Source organism: Macrobrachium rosenbergii, chromosome 26, assembly GCF_040412425.1.
Source record: "Macrobrachium rosenbergii isolate ZJJX-2024 chromosome 26, ASM4041242v1, whole genome shotgun sequence".
Taxonomy (NCBI): Eukaryota; Metazoa; Arthropoda; class Malacostraca; order Decapoda; family Palaemonidae; genus Macrobrachium; species Macrobrachium rosenbergii.
In genome coordinates this window covers 51651166-51676871 of record NC_089766.1, presented here as the reverse complement: position 1 = coordinate 51676871, position 25706 = coordinate 51651166, and the positions used below count along the sequence as shown (strand labels likewise).

At 43.3% G+C, this 25706-nt stretch overlaps 1 protein-coding gene across 1 annotated transcript; it reads right to left on the bottom strand.

The window, feature by feature from the left end:
• Positions 1-13458: 13458 nt before the first annotated feature.
• Positions 13459-22184, bottom strand: LOC136852766 (uncharacterized). The gene is made up of 3 exons (XM_067127663.1): positions 22088-22184; positions 21745-21782; positions 13459-14349 (listed from the first exon to the last, which is right to left on the bottom strand). The coding sequence occupies exons 1-3, from the start codon at positions 22107-22109 to the stop codon at positions 13870-13872; spliced, it is 540 nt and encodes a 179-aa protein (XP_066983764.1). The 5' UTR covers positions 22110-22184; the 3' UTR covers positions 13459-13869.
• Positions 22185-25706: the final 3522 nt, after the last annotated feature.

Sequence of the window (25706 nt, the reverse complement as noted above, 5' to 3'; positions counted from 1 at the left end):
AGCAAATCAAATCAAGGGTAGTAATGCAGAGTAGGGAGACAGGATATTTAGTGTTACTTGGGAGGCGGGTGTCCAGGAGGGCAAACCCCATCCAGCCAGGTCAGGCACGGCACCTAATTTAGGTTAGAAGGTAAGGTCTTCTTAGGTCAGGGCACGGCATTCTAAGAAAGGTTGCTAGCTTTCACACCTACTCCCTGTCTCTCTACTGTGCACCCAGTCCCAAATCAACGTTACCCGACTATTCACTAGTAAAGGTCGATAGTTCCCCTTAGTGTAATTATTCTGCCATTTATGAGATCGTACAAAAGTAACCTCCTTTGCCTCAGCACGGGGCATCTTGGTACAGTATTCCTGGCTTGGTGTCACTTCCAGTTGCTTCTGCTCAAAATTTTTATGTAGTTACTAAACAACAAAAAATTTGAGCAGTAGCATTTGCTGGTTAATCATCGGGCCAGTGATACCAAGATGCCCCGTACAGGCAAAGGAGGTTACTTTTTGCATTACTTTCGTACGATCTCTTAAATGGCAGAACAACTACACTAAGGGGAACTAGTCAGTACTTACTACTGAATAGTCAGGTAAGGTTGATTTGGGACCGGGTGCAGAGTAGGAGACAGGAGTACTGTAGGAGTGAGAAATCCTAACCTTACTTAGAATGCTGTGCACTGACCTAACCAGACCTTACCTTCCTAACCTAACTTAGGGCGCCGTGCCCTGAGATGGCTGGGGTGGTTTTTGCCGCCCCCTCCTGGACCCCCTCCCAAAGTAACTGAATATCCCTGTCTCCCTACTCTGCATACTACCCTTGATTTAGTTTGCTTTGATTTATGAAAATTTGGCAATAAAGCCAAGCACTGGGGCACTCTCAGCTATACAGTGCTGCTCAAAAAAAAGCCCTGTCCCACAAGAAAAGTGTCAATAGCCTTCCCCCCAGACGTACTTACAGACTCTCCTCTTAAAAGGCTGTGGATTTCTTAGGGATTAGGACGTCTAACAAGTGCAGTGAGATCAGGAATGAGAGACAAGAACACCACTCAGGAAATCCTAGAGAACAGTGGCCAAAGTAATATCTGTTAAAGAAGAAGAGGACTTCGACATTAAGACAGGAAAATGCCAAAATGGATACATTCGAAAGGGAAATGAAAAAGTGTGAATGATTTTACTGACCGGCTAAACAGACACAGAGGGCGAGGACTCGCATCTTGAAGCTGTTCGATAATCGGAACTGTGGCGAATGGACTCGCAAGTTCTTTTATATAGCGCAGCAGAATGCCTTTTTATCTCCTTCGACTGAGGATCAATTCAAGGCTGTCTAACGCAGGGAACGCGATGACGAAATCTTGACACAGATGGCCCGGCTATGTACCGCGGGAATGATCTATAATATTACTCCCGAGGTGTCTAGACCTTGATCTCTTATCGTCTTCTCGTGCGAGTAATATAACTGTGCAGATTTGTTAATCAAATAAGAGGAATTAGACTTTCAAACTATAATGATATTTACGTAGGTGATCAGACAGCTTATTGCAAATACAAGTAATAATAATAACAATAATTATTATTATTCAGAAGATGAACCCTATGCATATGGAACAAGCCCACCGAAGGGGCCATGGACTTGAAATTCAAGCTTCGAGAGAATACGGTGCTCATTAGGAAGAAGTAAAAGCAGGTAAAAGGGAAAATACCTGTTTCATGAACAAATTAGAAAGGCCAGTTAACAGCTTCCAACGTTATTTATTTTTATCACGGAATTGCTTTTTCTTTTTCTCTTTTCATTCCAAAGGACGGGCGAAGAACACTAAATAACTGCCGCTGAATTGCTGCCGGATCGAAAAGCCTCCTTTGTGAAACAGTGGTCGAATCGAAGCTTTCCCAATATGTAGGCAGCGCGGCCTGACAAACCAGCGCTGTCTCGTCCACATTCTCTTTCATGTTGTTTACACAAAGCAGTATTCTTCACGGTAGACTGGACAAGTTGACAGTGACAACGACAGCGTTTGCAATGCGAGAATTGCTGTGATTTTTTTTTTTTTTTTCTTTTAATCGTCTGCGTTGGCTTCGTCCTTCAGAAGTCTTTCATCTGACCGTATGACATCCAAGCACGTGGAAACCCTTTTGAACTTTTGGGAATATAAAAAAAAAATGGTTAAAGGTGCTTTAAAAATGTTATATCTACGAGTCTGGTGCAAGTGACCTTGAAAGTTGGGTTTCCCAATTTCAGAAAATATGTCAAACATTAAGGCCCTTTTAAAGTTTTGGGAATAAACAGTTAACAAAGTGGTTAAAATTGCATAAAAATGTTACATTTACGAGTCTGGTGAAAGTGACCTCGAAAGTCGGGTGTCCCAATTTCGCAAAATATATTAAATAAACATTATGAGGCGAACCTCAACGGGGGCAGTGCCATCAATGCACTTCGTGCGGTGCACTGTAGGCATTACTTAAGGTTCTTTGCAGCGTCCCTTCGGCCCCTAGCTGCAACCCCTTTTATTCCTTTTACTGTACCTCCGTTTATACTCTATTTCTTCCATCTCGCCGTCCATCCTCTCCTAACAAGTATTTCATAGTGCAACTGCTTTGAGGCTTTCCTCCTGTTACACATTTCAAACTGTTTACTGTCATTTTCCCTTTCAGCGTTGAATGACATCATGGGTCTCAGCGCTTGGCCTTTGGCCTAAATTCTATGTTCTTATGAGGCAAAGAGAATGATTTTTAATGCAGTTTAGAATCAAGCGCGTATTTACCAGTTTTCTTTTCTTTCTTTTCGTTAATGCCAAATAGAAGGCGTAACCATTACTATTTGTTACCCAAATACTCAACATTATCTACGCTTCATCGAGATGCAATTTACTCAGTCACCTAAATGCTCGGCGCCATTTGCATCTTTCTAAAATATATTTGAGTGACAAGAAAAACTGGAGAGAAAGATAATAGTCAGAGGAAAATGAAAAGAATTCCTGGATCGAGATCTCGACTCGGTCGAGCGCAAGAGATATTCAGTCGTTTCAAAAAACTACTGAATCTTAGCAGAATGAGACAAACGCCCACCCCGAGGTGGTAGTGCCGCCAGTGTATACCTCACTCTTAGCAGTGTAAGCGTTGTTCAAGGTTCTTTGCAGCGTCCCTTCCTTAGGCCCCTAGCTGCAACCCCTTTCATTCCTTTTACTGTACCTCCGTTCATGTTATCTTTCTTCCATCTTACTTTCCTTAACCTCTCCTAACAATGTTTCATAGTGGAATCGCGAGGTTTTCCTCATGTTACACCTTTCACCCCTTTCTTCTCTCAATTTCCTTTCCACCGCTGAATGACCTCATATGTCCCAGTAAACTAGGCCTTTGACTTAAACTTTTACCATTCCATTCCACTGAATTGGACAGACGACGACAGGCCCAGTGGGATTGAAAAATGTCTTGGTGATAAACAAGGTGGTTCTTATATTTTGATTATTCCTCATTGGACGGGTCAGGTATCGTTCTCGGAATAGCACTCTTCTGGGCCTAAAGGTATACTCGACTCTCCGACCGGACAATGAAGAATGAGAGAAATTTATTTCTGATGATAGAAATTCATTTCGTTATAATTTGGTTCGATTCCACAATAAACTGTAGGGCCCGTTGCTGAGTAACCAGTTGGTTCTTAGCCACGTTAAATAAATCTATTTTTCAGTCTTGGTCAGTTCTCTCTAGTAGCTGTTAATCAGTCTTAGTGGTCTGGTTAAACTAAGGTATACTTGGTCAACATATTTTGATTTTTCAGGTCTGTTGAAAATAATAGTATTTTTACTAAAAACGTGGACACAATTATTATGGAACACGCGAAAAGATCATTCTTGTTAAAAATGGTTTCTTGAGAATGTTTATATTTATCTTGGTATATATATTGATATATATATATATATATATATATATCTTGATATATGTATATTTATATATATATATCTATATATAAAGATAAACAGATCAACGTCACACAAAGGAGTCAGGTAATTTCCTTGGTCAAGTTCTTGAAAGACCACTTCATACTTTGTCAATAAACTCCGTATTTGAGATATTTTTCAGTCACCTCAAGTTCTGCACTGTAAGGCTTTTTCAGTCTTTGCAGCGTTCCTCTTGAGTATTTGTGCAACCCCTTTCATTCTTGGTCTGTACCTGAGTTTATTCTTCCATCTTGCAATCCACCCTCTCCTAACAATTGATTCATAGTGCAGCTGTTTTGATTTTCCAGTCCTGGTACACCTTTCAGGCCTTTTACTCTTCAATTTTCCATTCAGCGCTGAATGACTTCATAGGACAAGATCAGACACAGATTGGCCTTGTCATTTTGAAATTGTTTACTATTAAATCTCAGCTTCTGACGTTCAGACAGGAGAACTACATTATGATGAATGGTACTACTAAAGATCTCAATTTCTGTAAGAAGCCTCAGAATCAGTGCCACGCCATGTTAGTATTACACTGTATAGTGTTTGGTAAAGGTAAAGAAAGCTGACGATCTTGTTAAAGTTACTCATACATCTTAGTTTAACCAGACCACTGAGGAGCTGATTACCAGCTCTCCTCAGAGGGGCTGCCCGAAGGATTAGATTTATTTTAACGTGGCTAAGAACCAACTGGTTACCAGGAACGGGACCTACAGCTTATGGTGGAATCCGAACTGCATTATGACGAGAAATGAATTTCTATCACCAGAAATAAATGGTCCTCTAATCTTCATTGGCCGGGTGGAGAGTCGAACGCTGGGCCAACAGCGTGCTAGCAGAGAGCTCTACCCTGTTCCAATGAAGAACTAGCTGACGATCGATTGCAACGCCATTAATATTAATTACCCGGAATCGTTAAATGCAGTGTAATTATTATATTATAATCACGGCAAAGAAAACAACGAAGATCAAGAACAATACCAAATCTTGAATTGAATTGAATATAGAATTTAGGCCAAAGGCCAAGCGCTGGGACCTATGAGGTCATTCAGTGCTGAAACGGAAATTGAGAGTAAAGGAGGTTTGAAAGGTGTAACAGGAGGAAAACCTCGCAGTTGCACTATGAATCAGTTGTTAGGAGAGGGTGGAAAGTAAGATGGAAGAAAGAGAATATGAACGGAGGTAAGAGAAATGAGAGAGGTTGCAGCTAGGGGCCGAAGGGACGCTGCAAAGACCCTTAAGCAATGACTACAGTGCGCCACGTGAGGTGCACTGACGGCATTACTCCCGTACGGGGCAATACCAGTTGTTAAGCTTACCAAGAACTTCTTGAAAAATAACTTATAGTAAAGCTTTCCCATTAAGTACATAACATTCAGTACCTAAGGTAGAATTTACATGTATGGAACGCTTGTGTAGGCATTTTGGTATGAATTGGCAGTTAATAATTGGCTTTCTACTAGATCTGCTTAATAAAGTTTAACCATAAGTTAAGTATACCTTAGTTTAACCAGACCACTGAGGAGTTGATTAACAGCTCTCCTAGAGAGGGCTGTCCTGGAAGGATTAGACTTATTTTACGTGGCTAAGAACCAACTGCTTACCTAGCAACGGGACCTACAGCTTTATTGTGGAATCCGAACCACATTATAGCGAGAAATAAATTTCTATCACCAGAAATAAATTCCTCTAATTCTTCATTGGCCGGTCGGAGAATCGAACGCGGGGCCAGCAGAGTGTTCTAGCAGAGAACGGTACCCAACCCTTCAATGAGGAACAACATATAAATCTAGGGCTTCTTGAAAAAGATTTCATCGGAGAGACAAATCCACAGTTAGTTATGGGTAAGTATCTTTTAGAAATAAACTCCTGCAGAGGGCTTTCGGGAATCTGCTCGGTTCCCCTTACAGATTGAAAAAGGGGAATCGAACAAATTCCCGAAAGCTCTCTCTAGAAGTTTATTTTTAAATATACGTACCCATACATAACTGTGGATTTGTTTCTCCATTTCAAGACTCATGTTACTATGAGTCATTTTTGAAAGATTTCATTGCTGTAAGACCTGATAACTATGGAGTTTTTTTTGCTTGCTCAAAGTTAATAAATGTTAACAGATTTTGTAAGGAAAGAGACAGGGGAGGATTGCAGTTGATTGGTGGTCTTTTTAGTAAGATTGGTATTTAGGGGGACCCATTAAGTGGTGCTTTGTCACCTTTTGTGTCTCTGGTCTTCACTATCTATAGTTATTGACAATAAGCTGGTGCTGTATGCCGAAAATTTAACTCTCATATCTGTCATTATTATTCTCAGAATGTGAAATCAAATTACTGGTAAACTTAACAGGACAGTTAGTGGTGTAATCTGAAGAATAAGAGGCTGTTCTTGGCCAAAACCAAGACTGTATTACTCTACTGAATTTGTAACGTGATCCAACATCTCTAGACTCTTCTTAGTGCAACTGTGTGGGTTTTCTCCCAATTTTACCTTTGGAGCCTTGTACTTCATCTCATTCATCTTCTGGGTCTCTTAATCTTGCTGTCCAACCACTCCAACTCTCTTTTAGTTGTCTGTAAAAGAAAACTATTGAGAAAGCTATTTGTCTGTCCGTCCACACTTTTTCTGTCCGCCCTCAGATCTTAAAAACTACTGAGGCTAGAGGGATGCAAATTTGTATGTTGATCATCGACCCTCCAGTCATCAAACACACCTAATTGCAGCCCTCTAGCCTCAGTAGCTTTTATTTTATTTAAGCTTAAGGTTAGCCACGGATCTTGCGTCTGGCAGCGCTTTCCAGAGGCGTCGCCGACGCACGTTCACTTGACCGCATCTGGGGAGCAACTGAACGCTGCCTGGTCGTAGCTGAGAGTTTCATACAGCATTATACACTGTACAAAAAACTCGATTGCGCCAAAGAAACTTCGGCTTATTCTTTACTTGTTTTCACTTTCTGAAGCTCTGAACGGCTGAAAAAATGTCCTAGATTTTGACTTTATGGTTTAAATTTCATTTTTTAATGTTTTATGTTCATCTCGGAATTTATTTGTTAGTGCGTTTCAAGTTATGATGTGTACCGTGACGAGTTTGCCGTTCTCATAGTTCTCAACCAGCGTACTGCCATGTGGAGCCTCTCTTACAGAAAATTCACTGATGTCCTTGGCTTGTCCCACAGCACTGTGAATGCATTGACAATAATAATAAAAATATTTTAGCAAAAGCCCCTCAGCTAAACATGTTTTATTAATTATTACTGCTGTCTCAGTAGCATTAATCTTATATGCTGTTTTCTCTGTTTTTCTAATAACCTCTCTCCCAGAAAGACTTAGTCTTGATCATTTTTATGCTATAGGCCTATATTCCTATTCATCCTTTGAATATGGAAGCATTACTTGTAGGTGTCAAAGAAACGAGCAGGTAAAAGTTACTGCTACTTTATTACAGACCCAGGCAGCTTATATTGCGGCCGACTGACGCCGCCCCCAGCGAGACAATGGAATTGACTGTGACCTGAGGTCGAAACAATAAACAATAATATACAGTGAACGAGTACAAATTACAATACAAAACATACAGAGCTACAATATGGATACAGTCTTGATGCCTGTGAATGAAGAAACATGTGATACACAATGTGTGACATTTGTATAAATACGCATAAAGTAAAAATGATTAAAATGCGTGACCTGGCACGTTTTAGGCGTGACTAATTGAGCTTTGAAGAAAATGGGAAGTCACCAAAGAAAACAAGCTCAGCGGAGACTTAATTAATGGCGCCGCCACTGTACACTATCCTGGCGCCGATGTGGTGACTTTACAAATACTCCCCAAGACGAGGGACGCGTCTGACTAATCCCTGTATCTGCTGGGACGCTGAAGGGTGCCGGCTCCTTGAAGATAACGGAGGGGCCTCCCGCCTGTGAGGCTGCTGGTTGGGCGGTCCCTTCCTGGGGCGGCGCGCCCCATGGGGTGAGGGCGTGCTGGAGTGCGGTTGAAGGGGTGCTGCGTAAAATGCGGGACTCTCCGACAGGAAGGCGGGCTTTAACCGGTCTATGGAAACCCAGTCGTCCTTGCCTGGGAGAGTGCCAGCTGAACGCCTTGCTGTTCCGTTCCAGCACGCGGAAGGGTCCCCTGTAGGGCTTAGTTAGTGGTGGACGGACGGCGCCGACTCTGACGAAGACGTGGGTGGCGGATGACAGCTGTGGCGGCATGAAGGTGGTTGCTTGTCGATGTATGAGCGCGCCTGCAAGGCGGCGAACTTGCCGGCCACGTCGCGGAGCCTCTGCAGTGATGGGGAGTGGCGTTCATCCGTCACGAGCTCTCCGGCACCACGAGGGGTTCCCCATAGGTTTGTTCAGCTGCGGATGGGGTGCCGTCGGCTCTGGGGCGGTCCTCAACCCGAGAGGACCCACGGCAGCTGATGTTTCCAGTCCTCGGCGGTGCAGCGGGCCATGAGGGATGACTTTAGGGACCTGTGGAACCGTTCGACCAGGCCGTTGGCGCTGGGTTGTATGCTGTGGTGGTGTGGTGCGTGGTTCCCAGCAGTTGAGCCAGGGCAGACCACAACTCGGAGAGGAAGCGGGGCCCCTGTCGGTTGTGATGTAACCGGGCCGGCTGGCTAACCCAACTGGAGAGCAGGGCCTCGCGCACGCCGCTGGCGGTGGCTTCTTGCATGGGTGTGGCTTCGGGCCACCTCCGAACGGTCTACCACCGTCAGGAGGTATCTGGATCCGCCTGATGGGGAAGGGCCCGACGACGTCGATGTGGATGTGGCTGAAGCGGCGCCCTGGCTGTGGGAACTCGCCTACCCCCGACTGCGTGTGACGACCCACTTTACTGGTCTGGCACTGCAGGCACTGTTTGCCCAGGCCGTGGCGTCCACACCCGTGCCAGACGAACTTTTTGAAAGCAGTTTGGCCGTGGTCCTGCCGGAGGTGTGAGAGGCCGTGAATTATGTCGAATACCTGGCGGCGGCGTGAGGCTGGAACCAAAGGCGGGGCTGGCCTGTGCTGATGTCACAGAGCAGGCTGGGGCCTTCGGGGCGAGATCACATCCCGCCACTTGAGGGATGTGATGGCGGTGCGGTATGCTGGGGTTTCTGGGTCAGCGGCCTGTTCTCTGGCAAGGTCCTGGTAATCTCACACCAAGCTGCACTGGCGTTCAACTCGACTCTGGAGAGGGCGTCTGCTACGGGATTTTTCTTGCCGGGGAGGTACCTGACGGAACAGGTAAATTTGGCTATGGCTGAGAGGTGGCGCTGCTGTCTGAAGACCATCGTCCCCCCTGCTTCGTGAAGGCGTGAACCAGTGGCTGGTGGTCTGTGAAGATTGTGAAGGGCGTCCCCTCCAGGAGGAACTTGAAGTGCCGAACTGAGCGGTACATCGCGCAGAGTTCCCTGTCGAAGGTGCTGTAGCGGGTCTCTGCGGGACTGAACTTCTTGCTGAAGAAGGCGATGGGCTGGGGGGCGTCGTTGATGATTTGCTCCAGAACAGCACCGCAGGCGACGTTACTGGCGTCTGTCGTCAGCTGGAGGGGAGCCTTGGGATCCTGGTGTGCCAAGGCGGTTGCCTTGGTGAGGGCGGCCTTCGTCAGGGAAAAGGCCTGCTGCTGGCTGGGTCCCCAAGACAGGGACTTTGGTTGACCTTTTAGGACTTCCGTCAGGGGCCGTGGTGTGCCTGCGATCCGGGGATGAACCGCCTGTGGAAGTTTACCATCCCAAGGAACTCCTGGACGGCCTTGATGGAGGTGGGTGTCGGGAACTTGGCTGCGGCTGCCACTTTCGATGTAAGAGGGCGGACGCCTGTCGGAGACACCTCGTGACCCAGGAATTCTGCTTTCTGGACGCCGAAGGTACACTTGTCAAAACGGACGACGAGGCCGTTCTCTTGGAGGCGCTGAGGACTGCTTTGATGTGTCTCTGGTGTTCGCTGTGAGACCTGGAAAATATGAGAATGTCGTCGACGTAGCAGACGCAGAATTTTAGGTCCCCAGGATGCTGTCCATGAGCCGCTGGAAGGTGGCCCTGCGTTCCTCAGCCCGAAGGTGGAGAAGGCGAACACATAGGACCCGAAGGGCGTGATGATGGCTGTCTTTGGTATGTCCTCTGGCGCAACAGGTACCTGGAAATAAGATTTAAGAAGGTCCAATTTAGTGAATATTTTGGCCCCGTGAAAGGAGGCCGTGAGGTCTTGCATGTTGGGCAGAGGGTAGTGGTCAGGCTCTGTTGCAATGTTGAGCCGCCTGTAGTCGCCGCGAGGGTCTCCAGGAGCCGTCGGTTTCTGCACCATGTGGAGGGGGAGGCCCATGGACTGGAGGCTTTTCTGCAGATGCCCATCTGTTCCATCTCCGCACGCTTTTTTCGCCTCCTGAAGGCGCTGAGGGGGAAGCCTGGAACTGCATGTGTCGGGGGCCCTTTAGTCACTATATGGTGGTATATGCCGTGCTTGGCTGGGGCCCCGGGGACTTGGCGAAGCTCGGGCTTAATACCTCAGGGAACTCCGACAGTAGGTGTGCATACTGGTGGGGCAGCGGCGCTGATGGTGGGTCTGGGTCCCGCCGTTAACGGAGAACCGGCAGGAGTCGGTATCGAGGAGGCGCTGGTGCCCACGTCGACTAGCAGGCCGAAGTCGCGCCCAGAAAATCGGCCCCAGGAGTGGGGTTCCTACGTCCGCGACGATGAAGTCCCCAGAGTAACTCTGGCCAGGATGGAGATCGACAGGAGCCTGGTGCCGTGGAGAGGATGGGGGGTTCCGTTGGCGGCCGTCAGAAAGTGGCCGGGTCTGGTGTCTGGTTGCGGTCCTCTGGATGCTGGGAAGACCGATTTAAAGGCTCCTGTGTCGACCAGCATCATCCTGCCGGAGACGGTGTCGCGGACGTAAAATCCTACTGTTTTTGAGGCCTGGGTTCTTTGGCTGCCATGGCGGCCTGTCCTGCTGGCCGCCACCACCCCGTTTTTTGAACGGGTGAGCGAGCAGGGCGGCAGGCAGTTTGAGCGTCCTTCCGAACCACTTGTGGTAGCGACAAGCCCGGGACCTCCATCTGCTGTGGTTCGGTGGACGTCTGTTGGCGATGGCGTTGACCGGGCTGCTCTCACGTCCTCTTCAGGGCTGGACGGAGCTGACCGCCTGTGTGGCGGTTTTAGCCGCTAATGAAGCCTTGACGGAGTCTGGCGAGGTGTTGCGCCGTCTCTATGAGGTCCTCGACAGGCATGGTGTAGGGGTGAGCGATCTGGTTGCGTACCTCCGGGAGGGAGTTGGCGAGTAGATTTCCGTGTGAAGCTTATCTCCTGCCGCTTCTTTGTGCCACCCAAGTCTGGTAGTGACAGGAGATCTACGACCATGCCCTGGCGTCTCTTGAATTGGAGGTCGTGGCGTGGATTTATGGCAAGGTCGATAGCACAGGCGGCCGGCTGCCGGCGATGGGCAGGGAGCAAGCTTTGAGGAGGAACTTTTTGTGGTGCTGTATGTGAGGGTGTGTTTTGGTGCTCGCGAGATGAGTTTTTCTGTACACGTCCTCCGGAAGGGCGTTGAGCACTGTGTCGGCCTGTAGGGGATTTCGTCCGTCAGGTCCGCGATTCTGAAGTGGCTCTCCACCTGCGCAGCCACATCGATGGGTTCCCCTGCGAACGGGGCGGCAGCTTTACGGTGAGGGCCAGCGGTGTGTTGCCCGCCGTCGTGTGTTGGGCGCTGGTGTGGGAGTTGCGGGAGGGCCTTGATGCGGGGTGGGCACGGGTGTGATGGGAGGTGGTAAACCTCCGAGTCCGGGGTCCGCGTTTAACTGCATGAAGGAGGATATCCGCGTCATGCTCGCTCCTTGACCCCCTTACTGGAGTGGGGTACTCGCGTCAGTGCGCACTTTGCGTGCGCGTGTGGTTCCGCTAGTGGCGGCTGGTGGGGCGCCACGGCGAGTCAGCATCGCTCAAACGCTGGTTACAGCGCCGTGTTTAGGCCGCTAAGAGCGTTTTGGAGAAATCCTGGAGCCAAGACTAAGTCGCCGTGTGAGTCCGCTAATGGCTCCGGGATACTCGGGTCACCACTGTAAGGTGTCAAAGAAACGAGCAGGTAAAAGTTACTGCTACTTTATTACAGACCCAGGCAGCTTATATTGCGGCGACTGACGCCTTCGCCCGCGAGACAATGGAATTGACTGTGACCTGAGGTCAAAACAATAAACAATAATATACAGTGAACGAGTACAATTACAATACAAAACATACAGAGCTACAATATGGATACAGTCTTGATGCCTGTGAATGAAGAAACATGTGATACACAATGTGTGACATTTGTATAAACACGCATAAAGTAAAAATGATTAAAATGCGTGACCTGGCATGTTTTAGGCGTGACTAATTGAGCTTGAAGAAAATGGGAAGTCACCAAAGAAAACAAGCTCAGCGGAGACTTAATTAATGGCGCCGCCGAAACACTATCCTGGCGCCGATGTGGTGACTTTACATACTTGTGTACCTGTCTTGCTGGTAGAAGGCTCTGATGAACCGGGAAAGTGATTATCAAGATGAACTGGGAAAGTGATTATCAAGATATTTCATGGTGTATTCGTCTCTGTAAGTTGTTCAGAATCAGGAGGTCCTTCTTAGGATTAATAGAGTTCGGGGCTAATCAGCCTCTGACCAAAACAAGGACAGTCTCGCGCATGTCATGGTCTGGCTGCTTTTGGCCGAGGTTAAGAGGAAGAAAAGTCATCAGTCAGTATTTGACCTTACCAGAGTGAGGAACAAGGAAGCTTACGTAAAAGGTGCCCTTCAACTGGTCAGTACTTTCTCGACGACCCGACCGCGACCACGGCTTCTTCTTCTATTGTAAGGATCAAGGAGCTTAAATGCAGGTCTACTCAGAGGCAAAAGGATAATCCGAACGTGAAATTTACAATAGTGACCCTTAATTTCCTTGTTTTCGTCTATGGTCAGCTTCCAGTGACGTCACAAACGTGCGCAGTAACGCTCTAACCCTGTACTCTGTTAATCCTGGTCCTCCTAATCCTTTCACACCTATCAACAACCGACTACTTTAGGGCAAGACCAGTGCTGGCATAAAGGTAGCTTGATCCAAACTAACCACATAGTTTGAAATGAAAAATAATTGATTAATCTAGTCATCACATCTATGTTATATCTTTTTCATTTTCAGTTTTCTGTCCGCCCTCAGATCTTAAAAACTGCTGAGGCTAGAGGGCTGGAAATTGGTATGTTGATCATCCACCCACCAATCATCAAACATACCAAATTGCAGCCCTCTAGCCTCAGTAGTTTTTATTTTATTCAAGGTTAAAGTTATACATAATCGTATACTTCTGGCACTGCTATAAGCACCAACAACACAGGCCCTTGGCTGGGAGTTTCATACAGCATTATACGCTGTACAGAAAACTCGATTGCGCCATCTTTACTTGTTTCCTCTTGCGCTTCATGTGTTCCTCAGCCTTGTTTCATAACAGAGTATTTATAGTAGCCTAATAATTTACTCCATTTCGCGCGATAGGTTACTTGAAGTCGCTTCGAAAGGTAGGAAAAAAACGAGTGTGTACCTTAACACTAAGCATTTTATTTATCTCTTTGTGGACGGAAGAAAACACACACAATCCCTTTGCTGGAGACGAATGCATATTGTGAACGTCTTTCTCGAATGAACAGAAGTAAATAAAAAAAAAAAGCATTTTACCTCGATAATGAACAATATTCATCAAAATAAATAGTAGTTTTCAATGAATAACGATGACTGTTATAGACATATTTTGACTCGTAAAGTAATGAACAATACTGAAAGAGAAAAATTTCCACGGGCTTAGAAGTCTATCTTCTTGGAGTTAAGTGATGATTTTTGTTTGGTTCAAAAAGAAACGATGAAATTAAAGTAAAAATTATTGTTGTTAGAAGCATCCTTCACCAGACAGAGCCCAACCGAGAGTCAGGGACTCCTGCGGGTCAGATCTCTCAGTGATAAGAAGGCACAGGGTCAGCGTGGGTCACGATGTAAGCGGCTCCGCCGTGAGCAGCTGCGCCTATGGCAGCTGCATCGGCGTGGTGCGTGAGGTACGAGACTGCGTTGGCGATGTTGGGATCGTTAGCCTGGGCGATGACGCCATGGGCCGCGTCTGCTGCGGCCGCGTCAGCGGACTGGATGGCGTAGTTCCCGGCTCCGATGGTCTTGGCGGCGTACGGGTCCCCGGCGTGGATGGCGGCGTTGTAGTACCACTCCTGCTGGGCTCCGTAAGTCGAGGGGTAGAATCCCAGGCCGCCGCCGGCGTTCAGGACCTGGGCCGGGGCTCCTGCGCTGCCGTAACCTGCGCCACCGTTCCCTGCGAGCAAAACGTGGACGCCTCCCGATCCTCCGCCGTATCCGCCGTAACTGTTGCCTCCCCCGTAGCCGTAGCCGCCGCCGAAACCGCCCACACTGGCGCCACCTCGTCGGACCTGTGAAAAGTGCGCGTTTTGGAAGTATTTCCATGACACTTGTGTGATGCGCGACCCTCATAGATCAGTATTGACATGAACACTATATTATCGTTTTGCCAAGTACCATTAGATATATATATATATATATATATATATATATATATATATATATATATATATATATATATACACACACATAATGATGGTACTTGGCAAAACGATAACGTCCATGTTAATATTGGTCTATTTTTTCTTTAAAAAATGTAATAAGAAGGAATTTAGGAATGAGAATTAACCATAATAGCATACGCTCATGAAGAACGTCATGATAAACCCACCACAACTTCAAGGACTGGATGACTATGGCTGTAGTGTTTGCTCTTATTTCGAGAGAGAGAGAGAGAGAGAGAGAGAGAGAGAGAGAGAGAGAGAGAGAGAGAGAGAGAGAGAGAATTTCATTTACTCCAGCAGAAACAAAAGCCATAAGAGCAGTGGCCACCGACACTGGCACACTTCTGTTTCCGTTAAACGGGTCACTTGCGCTTCCTTTAATCCAGGGAGATTCGTAAGTTAATTCACATGGCACCTGTGGTGATCCATTATCCAAAAATAAGCGAGGACGTAGGCTAATCAATTGCGAGTTATATGGCGTTACTAGTACTATGATCACTGACGGTGGTCGCCGAAGAGATTCCCGGTCAGTCGAACAGCAAACTTAATATTATGGTATATTCAGATGTCTTTAAAATGACTGGTAGAAGTCAGGGATTTTTAATCCTATCATCAACATCTGGATTGATGACGATACTTTTATATGAAGTAACTTTTGTATGAAGTTCACTTGAAGTTTTGCTGAAAAGGAATATCGCGGAAATGGGACATTATCTTGGAACAACTTTACTCGACGATAATAGAATGGAATACTCATTGTTTGAGTCAGATGAAATGAGTTACCTAACACTGTGAGTAAAAAAGGTACATAAAGAACCATCAACTAACTCGCGAAAGTTTACGAATAAGAGGTTTATTGCGAATGACATGACTGATATGTTTATGAAATACAGGAGGTTCTAGAAAGTGACTTGAACGATTGCTGGATAAAATAAAGGCGCCAGTGGCAAGGTGTAGAGCAATTAAATAATAAAATAAAGGTTACGGAGACTTTTGATTTTACCGATATTTTTATAAGAGAGACAATGTTATAAGTGATTTTTGGAATCTGTTGAAGAAATAACTGAGGTGCCAGCACGTGATTTCACGGTCGCGTCGAGTGATTTTGCCGAATTTATTGTAGAGAGGGAGAAAAAAAAAAAAATAAATAGTGCGAAAAGGTAATTTTGGATAAAAAAAAAAAAACATGCACCTACCACATTATTTACTGATTTACTGATGAAATAAAAGTGTTGTAAATAGGAATTTAACCAATTTACTGATGAAATTAAAGAGATGATGGCAAGTAATTTTAAAAAGATATCAGATGATTTTAATGATATTTTGATGAATGGAAGAGCTGATGATTTGGCTAAAACATTCGTGAAAGGTATTGACGATACCAAGAAGGCAGCTGTAAATGATTCGACCGTGGCACGCGATTTCTGGATGAGTAGATGAAACAAATGAGGTTCTTAAAGAGAATTTGCCTGATTTATTGGAGAAGTAAAGGAGGGTGCGTCAAATTATTTATTGATGAAGCAAGGGAGGCTGGAGCAAATGATGTGGCCGGTTTATTGAAGAAGTATAGTAGGCTGGTCCAAATGTTTTAGCAGAATTAGATGGAACAAAGGAGGCCGAAGCAAATTATTTTCAATCGATGTTGATGAAATTAAGGAGGCTGTGTCGTATAACTTAACCGATTTATTAATGAAATATAAGGGGCTGTGGTAAATGGCTGAAGTGATTCATTGATGAAATAACGGAGGCTGTGGCAAATGATTGAAATGATACATTGATGGAATAACGGAGGCTGTGGCAAATGACTGAAATGATTCATTGATGAATTAGAGGAAGCTGTGGCAAATGACTGAAATGACTCGTTGATGAAATAACAGAGCTGTAGCAAATGACTGAAATGTCTCACTGATGAAATAACGGAGGCTGTGGCAAATGACTGAAATGACTTATTGATGAGATAATGGAGGCTGTGGCAAATGACTGACATGACTCATTGATGAAATAATGGAGGCTGTGGCAAATGACTGAAATGACTCACTGATGAAATAACGGAGCTGTGGCAAATGACTGAAATGTCTCACTGATGAAATAACGGAGCTGTGGCAAATGACTGAAATGTCTCACTGATGAAATAACGGAGCTGTGGCAAATGACTGAAATGACTTATTGATGAGATAATGGAGGCTGTGGCAAATGACTGACATGACTCATTGATGAAATAATGGAGGCTGTGGCAAATGACTGAAATGTCTCACTGATGAAATAACGGAGCTGTGGCAAATGACTGAAATGTCTCACTGATGAAATAACGGAGCTGTGGCAAATGACTGAAATGACTCATTGGTGAAATAACGGAGGCTGTGGCAAATGACTGAAATGACTCATTGGTGAAATAACGGAGGCTGTGGCAAATGACTGAAATGACTCACTGATGAAATAACGGAGCTGTGGCAAATGACTGAAATGTCTCACTGATGAAATAACGGAGCTGTGGCAAATGACTGAAATGACTCATTGGTGAAATAACGGAGCTGTGGCAAATGACTGAAATGACTCACTGATGAAATAACGGAGCTGTGGCAAATGACTGAAATGACTCATTGGTGAAATAACGGAGGCTGTGGCAAATGACTGAAATGACTCATTGATGAAATAACGGAGGCTGTGGCAAATGAAATGATTCATTGATGAAATAGAGAAGACTGTGGCAAATGACTGAAATGTCTCACTGATGAAATAACGGAGCTGTGGCAAATGACTGAAATGACTCATTGGTGAAATAACGGAGCTGTGGCAAATGACTGAAATGACTCATTGATGAAATAACGGAAGCTGTGACAAATGAAATGATTCATTGATGAAATAGAGAAGACTGTAGCAAATGACTGAAATGACTCATTGGTGAAATAACGGAGCTGTGGCAAATGACTGAAATGTCTCACTGATGAAATAACGGAGCTGTGGCAAATGACTGAAATGACTCATTGGTGAAATAACGGAGGCTGTGGCAAATGACTGAAATGACTCATTGATGAAATAACGGAGGCTGTGGCAAATGAAATGATTCATTGATGAAATAGAGAAGACTGTGGCAAATGACTGAAATGACTCATTGGTGAAATAACGGAGCTGTGGCAAATGACTGAAATGTCTCACTGATGAAATAACGGAGCTGTGGCAAATGACTGAAATGACTCATTGGTGAAATAACGGAGACTGTGGCAAGTGACTGAAATGACTCATTGATGAAATAACGGAGGCTGTGGCAAATGAAATGATTCATTGATGAAATAGAGAAGACTGTGGCAAATGACTGAAATGACTCATTGGTGAAATAACGGAGCTGTGGCAAATGACTGAAATGTCTCACTGATGAAATAACGGAGCTGTGGCAAATGACTGAAATGACTCATTGGTGAAATAACGGAGGCTGTGGCAAGTGACTGAAATGACTCATTGATGAAATAACGGAGGCTGTGGCAAATGAAATGATTCATTGATGAAATAGAAGACTGTGGCAAATGACTGAAATAACTCATTGGTGAAATAACGGAGCTGGGCAATGACTGAAATGTCTCACTGATGAAATAACGGAACTGTGGCAAATGACTGAAATGACTCATTGGTGAAATAACGGAGGCTGTGGCAAGTGACTGAAATGACTCATTGATGAAATAACGGAAAATGAAATGATTCATTGATGAAATAGAGAAGACTGTGGCAAATGACTGAAATGACTCATTGGTGAAATAACGGAGCTGTGGCAAATGACTGAAATGTCTCACTGATGAAATAACGGAGCTGTGGCAAATGACTGAAATGACTCATTGGTGAAATAACGGAGGCTGTGGCAAATGACTGAAATGACTCATTGGTGAAATAACGGAGGCTGTGGCAAGTGACTGAAATGACTCATTGATGAAATAACGGAGGCTGTGGCAAATGAAATGATTCATTGATGAAATAGAAGACTGTGGCAAATGACTGAAATGACTCATTGGTGAAATAACGGAGCTGAGACAAATGACTGAAATGACTCATTGATGAAATAACGGAGGCTGTGGCAAATGAAATGATTCATTGATGAAATAGAGAAGACTGTGACAAATGACTGAATTGACTCATTAATGAATTAGAGGAGGCTTTGGCAAATGATTGAAATGACTCGTTGATGAAATAACGGAACTGTGGCAGATGAAATAAACATTCTGGCGAATGATTTAGCTGATTTATTGATGAAATAAATGAGGCTGCTTCAAATGATATAACCGATTTTTTTTATGATATAAAGGAGGCGTGTTAAAATGCTAAATACGTTTCAGATTTACTATAGTGTACATTCTAAGTAATTGCGGTTGTCGTTTTCAGCACAGTCTCAAACATCAAGGAGCGTAGTAGTGTTCTCAAAGAGCTTATTGGGTTTCCCTGTTAATCCTGTTGAGATAAATCTCATCATAGGCCTAGTTTTTGGTGTTCTTATGAATTTTTATGGTAAATTTACAGCATATCTCATACTATATATATATATATATATTTATATATATATATATATATATATATATATATATATATATATATATATATATATATATATATATATATATATATATATATATAATATATATATATATATATATATATATATATATAATATATATATATATATATATATATATATATATATATATATATATATATATATATAGATATTGTGTGTGTATACATATATATGCATATACGAATCCATGTATGTATATATATATACACACATATACATAAATATATATATATGCCTATATATACATATATATATAGGGGGTCATAGGGACAATAGAGAATGAATGTGATTGTCGAAGGGTTGGAAGAGACAATAAAATTAGTGTGGTTGGGTGAGAGAAATGAAAGGTTTAGTGGAATGGAATGGAATATAGAGTTTAGGCCAAAGGCCAAGCACTGGGACATATGAGGTCATTCAACGCTGGAAAGGAAATTGAGAGTAGGTAGGTTTGAAAGGTGTAACAGGAGGAAAGCCTCGCAGCTGCAATATGAAATAACTGTTAGGAGAGGGTGGATAGCAAGATGGGAGAAAGATAATATGAATGAAGGTATAGTAAACGGAATGAAAGGGGTCGCAGCTAAGGGCCGAAGGGACGCTGCAAAGAACCTTTGGTAATGCCTACAGTGCACCCCGTGAGGTGCACTGACGGCACCACCCTCCTATGGGGTGAAAGGTTTAGTGAATGAAAAAGGAAAATATTTGTGGTGCAGTTATACAACAGAGACTTTTAGTTTAACAGTTCGTAAAGAGAAGAGAAATAAATGAGCAGGTGTACAAAATATTGGGTTGGAAGTTACGATGAAAGAAAGGTAGAAGAAGAAAGTAAGTAATAAAAATAGAGGGTAAACATGAACAACAAGTTTCTGGAGAAGAAGAATGGGTTGATGAACTCATAAATTTCAGAACAAGTGATGCACATGGAGGATGTTTTCTGAAGTAAATGAGTTCTGATTCAAAAGAAAGCATTTTGATGACCCTTTGAATGTAAAAGACAGAAGATTGGCAGAGATGAGTGATACGAGAGCCATAGTGCTTAGCGTAAGTTTTAGAATGTTCGTGGAAGTTACAATTGAGGATGTAAAGGGGGTAATAGAAAGGCTAAAGAAGTGAAAGACACCAGAAGCCAGTGAGGTTACAAACTGAAATGCTGTGGTAAGGCGATGGCAGAGTGAATAAGTAGATGACCAAGGTCTGTAAGGTATTCTGGATAAAGAAAAGTTTTTAAAGAAATATTGACATGAATCACTGTACCATTGTATAAAGTTAGAGATGATAGAGCAGTCTTTAAGAATTCCATTACACTACAGTAGGTCAAGTGTATGGTAGGATTTTGGGTGCTACTTTGACTTGTTATCTACGCGTCATCTACTCCGAGGTGCTAGTACTAAACAAGGCGGAAGCTTCTTGGGACGCTGTGTCTAGTACTAGCCCCTCGGGGATCAAAGTATTATATACAACCATCTCTGTAGTGTGTGGTCGACAAATTATATTAATAAAGGATATCTTCGTGTGGCCATCTGCTTTACATTTATCGTAGGCATTTAGTACTAGCACTTGGGAGTAGGTGACGCCTAGATGACAAGCGAAAGTAGCACTGGGTTTTGACTCAAAATTTGACTCAAAATTGATAATAGATGACTGAAGAATTTTTAGATCAATAGTTTGTGAACTAAAAGTTTAGGGAAGAAACTGAAGAGGGTTTTTAGATCAATAATGAGGTACTTTAGAGGGTGTTGAGAATATCACGTAAAAGGTATGTTGCTGAGAGTGGTTGAAAGTGTTCTTAAGGAATATGAAGCGTCAGAATACAGAGACAGGAGATGACTGCTTTGGTATAAAAGTAGATTTGAAACAAAAACGGTGTGCTATGTCCCCTCAGCTGTTCAGTATCTTTATGGATTGCAGAAGTTGATCATCTAACAAATCCACAGTTTAGGTCAGTGGTTCTCAACCTTTTTTGGCCCATGCACCCTCTCCTAAATTGTCTGCCTCAAAAGGTGCATTCCAGATAATATGCAACAAAATAATGCTGCCACAAGCTAGCTGAGAGAAAGCCCAGCGTGACCTCTCAGTGTTGTGGACCGATGCACACTGCGTTTTATGTGGTCCTAGAGCCAGTTTGAGCCTTCCAGTCTGTGGTCACAATTCCACCCCTGAAACTCTGAAATCACCCCCTAGGGGGAATTCCCCCTGGTTGAGAACCACTAGCTTAGGTCAAAAGAGGGGCAAAGGTGCTCTGGAGGAATGCATTGGAATGTAAAACAGGTTCTCTGACAAGTGGGAAGTGTCACAGTTCATTGGGGTAAAGCCTTATAATCTTGTCGTGTTTTCTTTTGCATTATCTTGTCAAATATAATAATGAGTATAATTACGTCCCCCAAAAAAAAAAGTGGGGCTGAGAGAGATGAATTCAGACGAAATTTAAAATTTGCAGGAAGAATGATATATAAAGCCTACCATAATCAAACTATAAGCTAGAAAAAAATTCATGTGATTGCTCATATATGTTGCAGGCCGACGATGAGAATGATATAATAATAATAATAATGATAAGCTCGTTAACATCAAATTGAAAAAGGCAAAGATTCTATTTCTAAAACCTGCTGAAAACGTTTCTCAATACCTTAAAAAAAATCGACGTTGATTTCTCTTAATAATAAGAGTAACTTCATAATATTACTTACCCTTTCGGCGGCTGCTACGCCGAGGATTAATACAGCAACTGCGGAAATATTGAAAGGGATTAGTTTGCTGTTCTGAAACATTCTGCATATATATATATATATATATATATATATATATATATATATATATATATATATATATATATATATATATTTGTCACTTTTCAATCTGATTTGCCGGTTAGGCTTATCATCTGATATGTGTGTGTGTGTGTGTGTGTGTGTGTGTGTGTGTGTGTGTGTGGTGCTGTAGGTTAATCTGACAACTTAGCAACTGAGTGAGCGGGAAAACGTTCGATGATCAAAACATGACTGTAACGTTGAAATCAGCCGACAGCAGTACCTAGGGCAACAGCAGACCTCATGGCTGGTTCACTTTTCGATCGAAGGATTTGGGTAAACTGACGCTTTCTTGCTCGATCAGCCTGGTTTTAATGCCGGCCAGACAAAGCGGAATGCCTCGAATTGTTTTGGGGATTGAAAAGTCTGCCGCCTTACGCTAGATTGGCTGGCGATTGGGCCACACTTTCCTTTTACTCTTTTCAACTGTTGGTGTTTTACTTGACCTTATTGGCTTGCTTGATCTTAAGAAACGTTTTAACCTTTTCTTTGTTATTCCGCCTGGTCCTCCCATATCGCGACAACGCTATGAGTACCATAAAAACGATATAAGATGTTATAAGGTGTTTGGTTCAACAGAGATATTACACTTTCTTTCAACGGGAGCGTCATAGAAAACGGAACTGACTCCCATTCCGCGGCCTCGAAGAACGGTTACTTTTCATTTCACCTTTTCAAAAGCGACATAAAAGGTGTCGATCGAAAGAACCTTTGTTGCTTTGCTACCACTGACTCAAAGAACGAAGGGGCCTTTCCCACACCCGTCTATATTTCGTAACAACTATATCTGAACGTGTTATGTCACAAAATCTTGGCAAGCTAAAATGAAGGTCGTTTAACCCAACGATAATTATGTTGGGTTAAATTGCCTGCTAACAAAAGGAAAATTGGTTTGCTCGTTAATTTTAAGGAAAATTCCTCGTGTGTGTTATACTAAAAGAGAGTGAGAGAGGCTACAGTCATAAATACCTTAGAATAAGCAAATAAGGGGTGCTGAAATTTGATTAACGTTACCTGCTTTGGAGAGAGAGACAGCATCATGAATGTCAGCAGATATAAACTTATTACTTAAGGAAAGAATAAATGAGTGTATGTGTTAATTACAAAAAAAGGAAATATCCTACCATTGCCATCACATTTTGGTAACGTATAGAGGAAATATGATTATTCCAAATTTAATTTTTTTCCATTTTTATTTTTTACTGGTTTTCACATAAAATGTGCAGAAGAAGTGTACCAACACCACCTGACCTCCCGTGAAAACAAAATACGATTAATGAGGTCTGGATTTGATAGGTTTAACAAATTAGAAGGCACTGTTGACTGTTAACAAACTTTTAATGTGGTGCAAGTAGTGATGTGTAATAGTGGGGTTAGGTTTAGCAACTATTAGAGTCAAAGTTGATGGGATTAATTATAAACCTGAGTTGGCCATACTTATAGGTTAGCGAGTGGGTGGGACGTTGCAATGGCCTCTGGTTAGCAAATTCCTGAGATGTATGCTAGTATTACACCAGCCCAGGTTTTTTTTGTCATGCCCCTATAGGTTAGGTTAGGTTAAGTTAGGTTTGGTTAGGTTAGGTTAGATTTATTACTCTGCACCAATTTGGCTGTGGGAAACTTAATGGGATTATTTTCAAGAAAATTCTATGGTTAGTTTTTAAGATATGGCACCCCACTTTATTTCAGAGAAAGGTCCCGTACTCTGTTACATCTCGGGGAAAATGCCTCCGGTCAAGTTAACTCAGGCCTGGGAACTTGCATGAAAGCATTTTTCTAGCAGGGCTAAAGGTTAGTCACTGCCGACTGACATGCAGTCTTCTTGCTGGTGGTAGCGCTCCAGTGTGTGTTCACTGTGATAGCCCTTTGACAGTTGGGCACACTCTGGTTCACTGGAGCAGGTATGCTAATGAAAGGCGGATGTACCATCTAGATCAGGGGTTTTCAACCTTTTTCTCCCCACGTACCCTTTCGGGTATTTTTAATGTCAGTAATGTACCCACCTTCACTTTGTATGAAGTGGAAAACAAAACTAACTCAGAAAAACATTCCATTGTGTGTATTTGCAAGTACTCTACTGAAGGGAAGTAAGTACACAACTCTCTTGACATAACCAATAATATTGTAAACTGAAAGAACTCCATAAAAAATAAAGAATTTTTAAAAGTTATTTACCTATGGCTGTGCAGTCAGTGGGCGGCCAGGCCCCTGACCCTAACGACCCGAGGGGAGCGCGTACCCCCTGACAGACCCTTGGCGTACCCCAGGTTGAAAACTCCTCAATTGGTATAACCATGACTGAAATTTCAGGGAACAGCATGAAAGTTGGCCCAGTTATGAATTTTTTTTAAATCTTCTGGTTTTTATGAAAATATCTTATAATTGTTTATAGGCATGTCTTTTTTTTATCTTATTTATGGCACTTTTAATTCCAGTAGTGATTAGAATTAAATCTCTTCGATTTCACCTCTTGAAACATTTATGTCTTTAAGATATCTATTTTAAACTCGTTACTTATATCATTTCCTTTTTCGTTAATTCTCTTCTTAGCGCTGAGTGACCCTGTGGGTCCCAGTGCTTGGCTTTATGCCTAAATTTCATATTCCATTCCACTCCCTTTGTAATTCTCCGTAGGAGGGTAGTGCCATCAGCGCACCTCATGCAGTGCACTGTAGGCATTACTTAAGGTTCTTTGCAGCATCCCTTCGGCCTCTAGCTGCAACCCCTTTCGTTCCTTTTACTCTACCTCCTTTCATATTGCCCCTTCCATCTTACTTTCCACCCTCTCCTAACAATTGATTCATAGTGCAACTGGAAGGTTTTCCTCCCGTTACACCTTTCAAACCTTCTGTCAAATTCCGTTTCAGCGCTGAATGACCTCACAGGTCCCAGTGCTTGGCCTTTGGCCTGAATTCTATATTCAAGCATTTAATCGATCCATTTATAGTTCTCCTTAGATAGGGGCCATAAGAAGCAAGATGATACAGTTGTGAACAGGAATTTTCGCGAAAGGCTGAACTGTGAGGTTTATGTAGACAGTGCAGGTAATGGAAATATACCCAGAAATTACTCTGTGTCAAAGTTTTTTTTAATGTTTGTGTCAGTTATGGAAGGAGTAAATTTTTTCGTTCACTTCCTTAGTGGGTCCTTTCCGGGTAGGCGCTCCTCAATTTGGACATACCTACTGTCGCTACCACGCGTGGTTGATTTAGTAGTAAAAAATGCGCCGAAGTTTCTTTGGCTCAATCGAGTTTTCTGTACAGCCGCTACAGCGTATAATCAAGGCCACCGAAAATAGATCTATCTTTCGGTGGTCTCGGCATAATGCTGCATGAACCGCGGCCCATGAAATTTTAACCACGGCCCAGTGGTGCTTATCATATTTCGTTGCCCCAACCACGATAACGGCTGACTTTAACTTTAAATAAAATAGAAACTACGGAGGCTAGAGGACTGCAATTTGGTATGTTTGATGATTGGAGGGTGGATGATCAACATACCAATTTTCAGCCGTCTAGCCTCAGTAGTTTTTAAGATCTGAGGGCGGACAGAAAAAGTACGGACGGACAGACAAAGCCGACGCAATAGTTATCTTTTCAGAAAGCTAAAAAGCAAATATATTCAATCGTGAAAATAAGAAAAAGGAAAGGAGAGAAAGAGAGATAATTTACGAGTACTTTGTCATCATTCCAGCATAACGTATGTGAAAAATTACATGCATGACGCAGTTACAAAATGTCTTAAATATTGCCACTGTTTGTGGCAGGACAGATAAATTTATTTCCTTGTATTTGAAATGTCCATTGAACAAAATACATTATTCTCTAATCACAATATTGCGT

Coding starts and splice junctions, on each gene's coding strand:
- LOC136852766 (XM_067127663.1), bottom strand. CDS start 22,109: ATGAGGTCTGCTGTTGCCCTAG. Junction 21,783..22,087: donor GAGGTCTGCTGTTGCCCTAG/GTACTGCTGTCG, acceptor ATATTTCCGCAG/TTGCTGTATTAATCCTCGGC. Junction 14,350..21,744: donor GCGTAGCAGCCGCCGAAAGG/GTAAGTAATATT, acceptor CACTTTTCACAG/GTCCGACGAGGTGGCGCCAG.